Genomic DNA, 12052 nt, shown 5'->3' on the forward strand with positions numbered 1-12052 from the left:
TTTTTCATTGGTGGTACCACACAAAATAATATCCCAGCAGTTGAATAAAGTATCAAAACATTAAGACATCAACAAATCTGCCTAGGCAACAAAAGACTTGAACTTGTACCCTCTCCCTTCCGCTTGGGCTCCCGATGCCATCATTTAATCCACTTTATTTTGTTCTCTCCTCTGTTTCGGGGGTGTAGGTGGTCGTTCCGGGCCGGGGCAGAGGAGGAGCAGGGCTAGGGGGCGGACAGATGGGCCGTGGCCGTCCGATGTCGACCCGACAGAACCAAAGAGGCTTAGAGAACCATGCCTGCACCGTGTCTATAGAGGGCCTCTCCTCATCCACCACAGACATTCAGCTGAAGAACCTTCTTAGCTCTATCGGACCCATACAGGTAGTATCCACCAAACCCCGCTTCGCATCAGCAGCTAGTATTTGCTGAATTCTTAGCAACATCGTCAGAGGTCATCAGTCTATATAGGTCCAAGCATGAGGGCATCTGAGTGTGCATTCTTAAGGGGGGTTGGTTACAAACTGAAAAGAACAAACATGAAAAATATGGTAATTCTCTCATCAGCCAGGAGAAATAAACATACTGCATAAATTAATTCATCTTTTTGGTAAAGCTCAGGGCATAGGTTATATTTTCCACCCACCAGCATCTCAAGACACCAGTGACTGGAATTAGATTTCACTGCTATGATCATTTAGTGCCCCCTGTGTTGTCATGTTGTCATGGACGCCTGTCCCCTCACGCCCCCACTCCCTCTTGTGGAGGATAGGAAGCCCCATGGTTGGATCCTGTGTATCTAATATGAACCTCTCCCCTCCCCCAATTGTAGATGTTTAAAATGCTGCCCCAGCAGAGGAAAGCCATCGCCAGATATACCAATCCCCAGCATGCCTTGAGTTTTCAAATGAGCTTCCACAGGTAATCAATATGGAATTTCCCTCTCTCATTCATATCGAAGGGCTAAAGAGTTGAATTGTTTGGGTTTTTTTTTTAAACATATTGTGGGAGTGCATCCAGAAATGACCATAACACATCCTTGCCATACTCAGGTATGGCATGGATGTTCACTGCTGATGTCATAGTGCTGGATAATGTAATTCTCCAGTATCCGCTCACATTTTGATCTCAGTGACTTTTGAATTTGGCTACAGCAAAAAATCTGGGAACTGAAAACCACACTATGATCTGTCTCAAATTAGTCAGCTTTTTGTAAACACTTTATTGCACCAGGATTACTATTGCAACAGCAATAGTAATCCATCAGTAGGGTAACTAATCTGACTCATGACAGTAAACCCAGCTCACCCTCCTGTTGTGTTTCTGTTACTGTTCCAGTTACTATTACCATTTAGTAATTAATCATTTTTATTACTGATATTACACAGGCACATGATTGACTTGTCCCACATTGATGTGTCGTTGATTGACGAATGAGGGACGTGATAGAGCAAAGCAAGTCCTCACAGAAGGCAGGGCTTTCTTCAGCAAGGGCAGGAGCTCACGTGGGTCCCTAGCAAGACATAGCAGCAGTTTCTCTCTCCTTTAGAGCCACTCAGTCAACGTACTCCGCACACGACCACCTGTCTTCAGTCATCGTCTGCTGACCAGGAACAATGAAAGCGTCGACCCGGGCTGCATGCGTTGCCTGTGGTTGAAACTGTGACTAATATTGTTAAACTGCACCAGAGAAATGCTGGACAGTTACTCAAGTCAGATTCTGTCTCATATCTCCCCAGTTTGTAGAAAGCTTTGTGTGCCATACATAGACACTCCGTTCACACGGGATAATGGTTGCCTCCTTCAGCAGTTAAGATCCATGATAGTTAATAAGCCGAGGTGGTGTAGTTTTAAATTTTATTTATTTATTTATTTTTTCTTTGTTCCAGTTTAGTTTTCAGTCTTGTTTCTGCCATGCTGTTTGGTTTGGATACAGAGTACAGTCATAGTAGATTGTGGCCAACTTGTTTTGCATGGGCAATTGGCAATGTTTTTTGCTTCCTGTAGATGGCAGTATTTCATCACTATTCTGGCTTTATTTTTTCAACCGAACGGCTTCAGGTAGAGGTTGGTCTTTGGGTGAATGGCACTGCCTAGTGGAGAACTTGCATTAAGGCACTTTGCTGGCCCTTATGTGCGGATTTATGACTGTTATGACGGGTACCATCAAAAGACTGACATCGCATCCAAACAGGTTTCTCGATTTCATCCAGATGTGTCTGCTAACTCCTAGTGGCTTTGGAAAGGGTACATATTGTCCATACTTGGTAGATTGTTGTTCTCTCCAGTTAAAAGCGGTTTCTCTGATAAATTGGTTGAAGTTTCTAGCTCACATTAAGGCTACTATCCTTTGCACTTCGTTTTACCTGATCATTTAATCAGCATGGTCCTTTGTTCTGAAGCTGGATTTTGCTTTTTAACTGATGGCACGTATATGTTTAGGAAATGTCTTTCTGCATTTATTCCAGTAGTGTTTACGATCCATCTTTAAGTTGTTTGGCCCCAAGCTTCAGAAAAATTACTTGTCTGCATTTCTTTTCTGTACCAAGTGTTGTATGAATGCAGGTGTGGGTGAGTGGTTCAGATTTGTTTTACAATTAGGATCGGAAAGTATTGGTCATAATTAAACATACACCGTATTGTCACATTTTTGAGAGATCATTCGGGATGCCTTTCATTCCTTGTCAGACTTAACAGACACTGCTGACATTGCTGAGGTAGGGTCTAGATTTGACATTTCCTGGACGGCACAATTGGGTTTTAGTAACATCCGTTGATAGATTGTTGTCTTCTCAGTGAGTTGCATCATATAGTCGTAGTGTATATTGATTAATGTAGTTCACACAAGCTATTGATCGTTTTCTTCCCCATTTTCTTCTTTGTAGTAAAACAGATTTTTGTTTTATTCAGGCTCACATACAGTGTCCCTTTTTATAGCAAAGCTTTTCTCTTAAATTTTTAGTTGCTTTGGCACATTGATTACCATTCGATCCATTTGAAATATACTCAGATACGCCTCATACTCGTACATGAAGCAACAATTGCTTTAAGGTTTTAATCGTCATCGACAGAAAAGGGGCTTGTAAGTAGATGAGACACTTGTAACAACATCCCCATGTCCCCTAAAGATTAGACACTTGCTTGGGCAGTGCCATCACATCCCTGAATATATCTTTAGTTCCCCGCATACTTAGTTTAGTTTGGGTTTTTTGCTTAAAGATGACGTCATTAAGTAATTTTAAAGTATCCTACTTATCGCTCAGACGTCTCTCAGATCTGGTTTTCTTTTGACTTTTGTGGGTATTTTTGTATTAAAAAAAGCACAAACAAACAAGGAATAGTACTAGGTATACGTACCAAAGCTAAAAACTGCAGCAGAGGTCAAAAGAGCTGTGAATGAACATGATGCATTGGAAGGTGAGGGGGCAACCATTATACACCCATGTTAGTGATCATGTATAAAAGCAGGCTTGAACTTTCAGCCACTATTTATCACTGTTCAAAGCTTTGGAGTTCTCCCGCCCATGTTGTATGTATCAAGTTATCCTTTTTATATGCTGAAGATATGCTACTCTGTCCAGACATTGATCATTTTATGAGTACTTCATTTGTGTGTAGAACCAAAAGGAAAAAAAATGACTGGACCAAATCTCTGTTCGTAATATAGTTGACAAACATTTTAAGGGGAAATGGAAGAGAATAAAAAAATAATAAAAATATGGCAAATATACCCTGAACATGCAGGTATGTGAAGCCGGTTTAACTTTTCAAGCCCAAAAGGTGTGTGTTTGTCTGTGATGTCTATGTGTCTTGAGCCTCAGAGGTTTTTGTGCCAAGAGTTGATTTTGATGACCATGAATTGTTTTTTGTATTTTCACATCCAAAACATTTCTTTGCACCCGATGACAGTATTAATGTTTTGCACTTTAGTTGTGCGTATTGCACAACTAATTTGAATATCACGATTTGAATTTTTTTTTGTTTTGTTTTGTTTGTGTGTGTGTTTTTTAGATTTAGTCAAAGATATTCACTGAAGGGATTCTGGACCAGGTAACACAACATTATTCAGGTCACTGAAGGGGAATGCCCTGAATTTTGGCATTACAATTACATGTTACTGATTTTAGCCAAATACTGTGGGATTTGCATCAAGTCAAGTCAGTTTTATTTGTGTAGCCCAATATCACAAATTAAAAATTTGCCTCAGTAAGTAAACATTCCCAACTGTCTTCCATAGTGGGAAATGAGAGGAGGACATCTTTAATTAAGTCTTCTATAGGTCCGTGATGTCAACTAATTGTACGGCTTCACACAACCTAAAATAGATCCGCCGATTGTGACAGTAAAGTTGAACGACTTCCCTTTGGTGCGAGTACCTTTTTCTCGAGTGAGAACCCAGATCCTCAACTTTGAACCGCGAAAAAATAGTTTATTTTTTCGTGTTCAAAGTTAAGGCCGAGTTCAAAATTCAAGCAATCTCTGCTGCAAAGTCTGCCAAACTAGTCCAGCGTTTACTGACCAGAGCGAGTCCGAGGCTGTGTATGTAGACCACATCACAGTTTAGATTCGTGATCCTCCTGTTTCTTCCTCTGGGACAGAGTTGTTTGTGTTGACGCTTACTAACTGGGCTGTCTTAAATTCCACAAACAAATTCTTAAACTGAGTGGTATTCCCCTTAACTTACTACCTCCTACAGAGTTAAAGCACTTAATAGGTCCGTCGATGAGTTTTAGACATGGACACAGCACACATAGTTTAAATATTAAGCATTATTTTATATAAAGTATTAAGATGCACGAGGTCGCCAAGATGTGGCCGTGTTTGTTGAGAGATCACAGCGACGGGTTCTTAAACTACTTGTAAACTTTTTACGAGGTTACATGATTCTGAAGGGATTTTTGTATGTTGTAACTTTTTTCCTCCGATGACTTGATTTGTGTTGTATTCCTTTCCTGTGTTTTGAGTTTAACTGATGTGTGGAGGTCCTTGTTCCTTGACTAATGTGACTAATGTCCACTTTGCTGGGCGTTACCCTTTATACACTTGGGATCCAAAGTCCTTGTCTAATTTTAGTGCTATAGTAAATCCTGTGGATTTGAAAAAGTATCGGCCATGCCGTTAAATAACACCCATAGTGATATGATTACAGGACAACTTGTCTCGTAATGTCAGAACAGGTTCACATTGAACCTATTTGTATCTTGCATTGAAGAAGTCTTCTATACATAGCAGCTCATGCTGGTTTTACATGCCACTGCTTGCTGTATAGTAAACAGTAGGCTGTATTACTAATGGGATCTTAGGGTTTTTTTTATTTTCTTTTGATGGACTGAAATTAATCTGAAATATTAAGATACTCAATTGAGAACTACCTCGATGCTGTTAATCAAACAACTTTACATGAAAACTTGAGCCGTTTTGTGCCAGACATTCATGGTGACGAGTTACGAGGGATATTTTCCACACAACGCTAACTTATGACTTCCTTTTTTTCCAGCAGGTTCCCCTGGCGCCAGACACTGCTGATTTTTGTAGCTCCGTTGCTGAATAATCCTCACTTCCAAGTTTTCTCCTTTCCCTTTAGGTCGGAGCCTCGCCATGGGAGGCGGCGGCGTAGGGCGGCTCATACGCAGCAGAGGCGTGTCACAAAACAAGATCGGTGATCTGGCGGGGACTTTAAAAAAAAAAAGAAGAAAGAATTAAAGTTCATCTAAAAATCAAACTTCTTCTCATTTGCATACACATAAAGAGATATGAGTTCATGTCCCGGTTAAAGAACTGATCATGCTTTGTGGCTTGCTTGTACTTTCTCTGTTTTACACTTTTCCCAGTCTTTTTGCAGGCATGCAGCCGTGGACCTTTAATGGCGTTCCTCCAGTTCACTCATCTCAGTCTTTTGCTCTCTATAGTTCTGTGTCTGCTGCAGGGACAGGACCGGGCCAGCTGTATTTCTGTCCATTACCGCTTGTTCCGTCATCTTATTTCGCTCCATTTAACTGACAGTGGCTGATGTTTTCCTTGGTGCTGCCTTTGTTCAATGAACTTAAGACCCCCTGTACCTAGCAGGTTGGCCTACCTGGATTGCCATTGTTTGTTAGCCCGGTGGATGGAGGTTTCGATCTCTGTGACGACATCGGGGCTCACAGAGCAGGCACTTTAACTGTAAAGCTGTTCTATTGTGGCTGCCACGTCACCAAAAACTTATGCCACCATCTTGACATTCATTGCTTGGTTGGATTTTTTAAGACACTGCCGTGGTTTTCTACATGAGCCCGATAATGACTGTTTGCCGGAAATCCACCTTCTGACCACTGACTGCCACTCCTGACAAACATACTTGTTTGTGTTCGATACTGACAGTGTCATGTCCCAATTTGATGTTTTTGACCTGTAACATGAAGTCAGTGTTTTGCTTTTGGTTGTCTTCTATTAAATATTGGGTGATCATTCTGCAGCTACTTCCAGTGCAATATGTCGAATTGTGTGTCATTCAAAGTTGTTTATCTTTTTAATACCAAAAACTGGATGAAAATAAACTGGATGTGTACAAGTCTCATTTGTCTTTCAGATCATTTGCAGTAACGAAGATGCATGGCCACACAAACACAGTTGAATTGTTTCAGAAGGCTGTTGGATGTAGTTAAAAGTAAGCTACTCAGGGCGTCCGGGTGGCATTGGCGGCCTATTCCGTTGCCTACCAACACAGGGATCGCCGGTTCGAATCCCCGTGTTACCTCCGGCTTGGTCGGGCGTCCCTACAGACACAATTGGTCATGTCTGCGGGAGGGAAGCCGGGTGTGGGTGTGTGTCCTGGTCGCTGCACTAGCGCCTCCTCTGCTCGGTCGGGGCACCTGTTCGGGAGGGAGGGGGACTGGGGGGAATAGCGTGATCCTCCCATGCGCTACGTCCCCCTGGTGAAACTCCTCACTGTCAGGTGAAAAGAAGCGGCTGGCGACTCCCCATGTATCGGAGGAGGCATGTGGTAGTCTGCAGCCCTCCCCGGATCGGCAGAGGGGGGTGGAGCAGTGACCGGGATGGCTCGGAAGAGTGGGGTAATTGGCCAAGTACAATTGGGGAGAAAAATCAAAAAAAAAAAAAAGTAAGCTACTCAAGTTCAGAACAAGAACCCGTTAACTTTGGGGCAGTTTGATGCAAGATTTAAAAAAAAAAGCTCTGATGCACAAACAAAACCTATTAGCCTATTACACTCAAAGCACCAGCACTTGGCAGCAAGATCGATTCATTTTCATTTTTCGGGTGCAGTAATTGGAGACTGATATCTCGGTAACACGATATTTAACTGAAGATACTGGTGCCTGAGGTTTTTCTCACGATGCCAAGTCAAACATTCAAAGCTGCAGCCATGGTCTGAAAAAGGATTTAAGGAAACGTGTTGTCCCAGAGCCAGGTAGCTGTACTGTCGAAGGGCTGCCATTAACCGTAGTCCAAAGTGCAAGCTCCAAGACTTGTCTATGATAACCATGGTGGTGTACAGCTTCTTGTTCATGAAACTGAAACTAAAATTCTGCACTCCATCCATAATATAGTTCATTTACTAGTTAGGAACCGTGGATTATTTTTCCTAGACAGGTTTTCTTGCGGCCATTTTAAATCTTGCTCTAAGATCTCGACCCAGGCTAATATAGATGCTGGTTAAGATTAACTCCATTAGACTGAATGTACATTTTAACTACTGGAGTGTATATGTGCTGTTTGTATATGAGTGTATTATGGGCTTAAAGATGAATCTTAGGGGAGGGGTATATCTCATTGAAAGATGTCAAAGATTTTTCTTTCTTTTTTTTTCTTTTTTTTTTAAAATCGGCATTATAATCCCCCGTGGTAAGAAAAGTGTCAAAACATTTCTTCTCCACCCCACCACTATTCTGTCTTAGCCTCCTCCTCCTATTCTATCACTTGGTGTTGCCAATGCAGTTTCATTTGAGGTAGGATTTCACAGAAACACTTATGGTAGGACGTTTTATCACTTATTCATTTTAAGGCACTAGTCACTAAAAATGAGACACTTAACACTAGTCACTGTTGTAAAGTCACTATTTGCTATTGTAAAGTCCCTAGTCACTAGTATATTTTTACTAGTAAAATACCAAGCTGCTCATCAACTGAACCTGATGAGGTGTCATATATTGGATACTGACTTTTCAATAACGAGTTGTCACTATTTAAAAAGCACTATAGTTGCGGGCGTCCAGGTGGCGTGGTGGTCTATTCTGCTGCCTACCAACATGGGGATCGCCGGTTCGAATTATTACCACCGGCGTGGTCGGGCGTCCCTACAGACACAATTGGCTGTGTCTGCGGGTGGGAAGCCGGATGTGGTTGTGTGTCCTGGTCGCTGCACTAGCGCCTCCTCTGGTCGGTCGGGGCGTCTGTTCAGGGGGGAGAGGGAACTGAGGGGAATAGCATGATCCTCCCACACGCTACGTCCCCCTGGCGAAACTCCTCACTGTCAGGTGAAAAGAAGCGGCTGGTGACTCCACATGTATGGGAGGAGGCATGTGGTAGTCTGCAGCCCTGCCCGGATCTGCAGAAGGGGGTGGAGCAGCGACCGGGGTGGCTCGGAAGAGTGGGGTAATTGGCCGGATACAATTGGGAGGGATGCTGATCCACCTCTACTAGTAGTAATTATTCATCAGTGACTAGTTGCAATTGTGATTTGCACTTGTCACAATTACATTGTTACTAGTTATTCCGTGTTGACAAGTAGCTTTTTAATAACATCGAGGTTCTATTCTAAATACAGACAACATACACCCACGGAGGACTTCATTAGGAACACTATATTAATAGTGGGTAGGGCCTCCCTTTACTTTCAGAACAGCCTCAGCTGTTTGTAGCATGGATTCCACAAGATGTTGGAAACGCTCCTTTTATGTTTCTGGTCCATGTTGACATGATTGCATCGTGCACTTTCTGCAGATTTGTCAGCTGCACATTCATGCTGCAAATTTCCTGTTCTACCACATCCCAAAGGTGTCCCATTGGATTCAGACCCTGTGACTGGGAAGGCCACTGAGGAACACTGAACTCATTGTCATGCTTGTGAAACCAGTTTGAGACAACTTTTGCTTTGTGACATGGTGCGTTATCATGCTAGAAGTAGCCATTAGAAGATGGGTTAATTGTGGCCAAGAAGGGATGCACAATACCCGAATAGGCCGTGGCATTTAAGCGATGATTGATTGGTATTAACGGGCCCAAAGTGTACCAAGAAAATATTCCCCATACAATTACACCACTGCCACCAGCCTGGACTGTTGACACCGTGCAGGTTGGGTTTATGGTTTCATGCTGTTGGCGCCAAATTCTGACCCTACGATCTGTGTGCCTCAGCAGAAATCGAGATTCATCAGGCCAGGCTAAATTTTTCCAGTCTTCAACTGTCCAGTTTTTGGTGAACCTGTGCCCACTGCAGCCTCAGCTTTCCGTTCTTGGCTGACAGAGGGGGAACCTGACGTGGTCTGCTGATGCAACCCATCCGCCTCAAGGTTCGACGTGTTGTGCATTCTGAGGTGCTTTTCTGCTCACCACAGTTGTACAGAGTGGTTACCATCGCCTTTCTGTCAGCTCAAACCAGTCTGACCATTCTCCGTTGACCTCTGTCATCAACAAGGCCTTTCCGTCTGCAGAACTGGCTCGCGCTGGGTTTTTTTTTCTTCCCCCACACCATTCTGAGTAAACTGTTGTGTGTGAAAATCCCAGGAGATCAGCAGCTACAGAAATGCTCAAACCAGCCTGTCTGGCACCAACAGTCATGCCACAGTTGAAATCACACATCACATTTTTTTGCCCATTCTGATGGTTGATGTGAACATTAACAGAAGCTCCTGACCCATGTCAGCACGATTTTATGCATTGCACTGCTGCCGCATAATTTGCTGATTAGATAATTGCACGAATAAGTAGTTATACAGGTGTTCCTAATAAAGTGCTCATTAAGCGTATGTTTTTACTTGACACGTAGTACATTTTTAACACTAGTGAATTAATATGACTAGTCACAAGTTAGATGCTAATATCAAAATTTCAGATTTGACTAGTCAAAATGAAAAAGTTGAGTGTTAGATTGAATAGCAACTTGTCACGTTTGAAAAACTTGGCCTTACTCAAAAGCAATTCACTGGTCCATCCAGTCCATCCATTATCCAAACTGCTTATCCTGCTCTCAGGGTCGCAGGGATGCTGGAGCCTTTCCCAGCAGTCACTGGGCAGCAGGCGGGGAGACACCCTGGACAGGCCGCCAGTCCATTACAGGGCCTGAGTGAACACAGAACAGACCAAAGGCCCCCCCCCCCGACGCACTTGATGTGTAGTTTTTTGTTTTGTTTTTTTACATTTGATTTTTTTTTTGTGATATTGGGCTATACAAATAAAATTGACTTGACTTTAGTCTGTTCTGTGTTCAATTCACAAGTAATTACTGGAATACCACCTACCATTAATAGTTACAAGTGACTAACTACTAGTAGAATTGTCTTAGAGACAAATAAAAATTTATTTTTGGACCTAGTGCCCAATTTTAGTACTAGTACCTTTACAATAGCAACAAGTGATGGCCAGAATAGCGACTAATATCTAAAAATAATAATAATAATAATACTAGTGTTTTATTTTAAGTGACTAGTTTCGGTCACCTCAGCCATCTTCTTTATGGTGGGCTGCATTTAGCTGGCAGACTATGGGCCATTTAGGCACTAGTCACTAAAAATTAAATATAGTACTTGTTTTTTTAAACACTAGTTGCTACTGTGAAATTAAGTTGTTAAAAACTAAATTAGTGTAAACTACTAATAAGGCACGTTAGTCCCCGGCTAACGAGTCCGACACTTTAGCCGAGCGGTTAGTGACGTCGCCTTGTGGTGCAGTACACCCGTATCGAATCCCGCACCGGGCAAGAAAATAACCGGCTACATTAGAATAGTGACTAGTGCGTTTAAAATTAGGTGCTAGTGACTATAATCAAATTAGTGGCTAGTGCTTATTTTGATAGAATTAATATCTAATATTTAGCAACTATTGACTTTACAACGGCGACTAGTGTTTACAAAATAAATACCAGTGTCTCATTTTTAGTGACTTGGTGCCTTAAAATGAATTTGATAGCCTACAAATCAACCTGATAAAAGTTTTGAGGCGTTTTTGGGGTTTCGGCTTGGTTCTCAGACTTGTTTGCTAGCTAAACGTGTCTCGCGCGAGCCGGCTTTAACGAGGCTAAGCGAATTGGCTCAATTAAACTGGTGCGAGAGCATTTGTTTGCACTAATGTTCAACTTCCGGTCACGATATTGTAAACTACTGTAATCGGTTATTTTCTTGCCCGGTGCGGGATTCGATACGAGGTGTACAGCGCCACAAGGCGACATCACTAACCGCTCGGCTAAAGGGTCAGACCCGTTAGCTAGGGGCTAACGTGTCTTATTAGTAGTTTACAGTCGTCACCCTCCCCGGAAGTGCGCCCTCGCGCTTGTTATTCCCGCGCTCCGAAGAGACTTCTGAAGATCTGCACACTTCCGGATCCCACCGCTGCCACCAAGGTGGTCGGTTATTTTCTTGCCCGGTGCGGGATTCGATACGGGGTGAACTGCGCCACAAGGCGACATCGCTAACCGCTCGGCTAAAGGCTCAGACTCGTTAGCTAGGGGCTAACGGGTCATATATAAGACACGTTAGTCCCTAGCTAACGGGCAAGAAAATAACCGGTTACAATATGTCGACTAACTGGCTGCTCAGCTCACAAACGTGCCTTTAAAACGAGACGGACTCCCGGTGACCAAATTAAAGCGGAAATCGTCCCGTTTTCCCGCGCTGTGACGTATTTCGACGCGGGAGGCGGATGGAAGTGGACCTGTCGGACTACAGACACAAGTGCAGCAGCCATTGTCGCCCGGGCCCCTTCGGGTCAGCGGTCAGACGTTCCCACTCCTGGTCAGACGTGTTGCAAACTCCGCTGCAACTCTTCCTACGGTGACGCTGTTGACTGTTGATCCAACGGACACAGCGCCGCATCGGCGTCCCCCCACCCCCCCCCGGCCG

General features: G+C 43.2%; 1 protein-coding gene across 2 annotated transcripts in view; it reads left to right on the forward strand.

Moving 5' to 3' along the window:
- The window catches only part of rbm33a (RNA binding motif protein 33a), a 46944-nt gene extending 40389 nt beyond the window's left edge, over positions 1-6555 (forward strand). For both annotated transcript variants that reach the window (XM_056299571.1, XM_056299572.1), the window contains exons 17-19: positions 189-383; positions 832-920; positions 1388-6555. In XM_056299571.1, the coding sequence (XP_056155546.1) occupies positions 189-383; positions 832-920; positions 1388-1436 (333 nt within the window). In that variant the 3' untranslated portion in view covers positions 1437-6555. The remainder of the gene's footprint in view (positions 1-188; positions 384-831; positions 921-1387) is intronic.
- The last annotated feature ends 5497 nt before the right edge of the window (positions 6556-12052 follow it).

Source organism: Lampris incognitus, chromosome 19 (genome assembly GCF_029633865.1).
Source record: "Lampris incognitus isolate fLamInc1 chromosome 19, fLamInc1.hap2, whole genome shotgun sequence".
In the NCBI taxonomy this organism is placed as follows: Eukaryota; Metazoa; Chordata; class Actinopteri; order Lampriformes; family Lampridae; genus Lampris; species Lampris incognitus.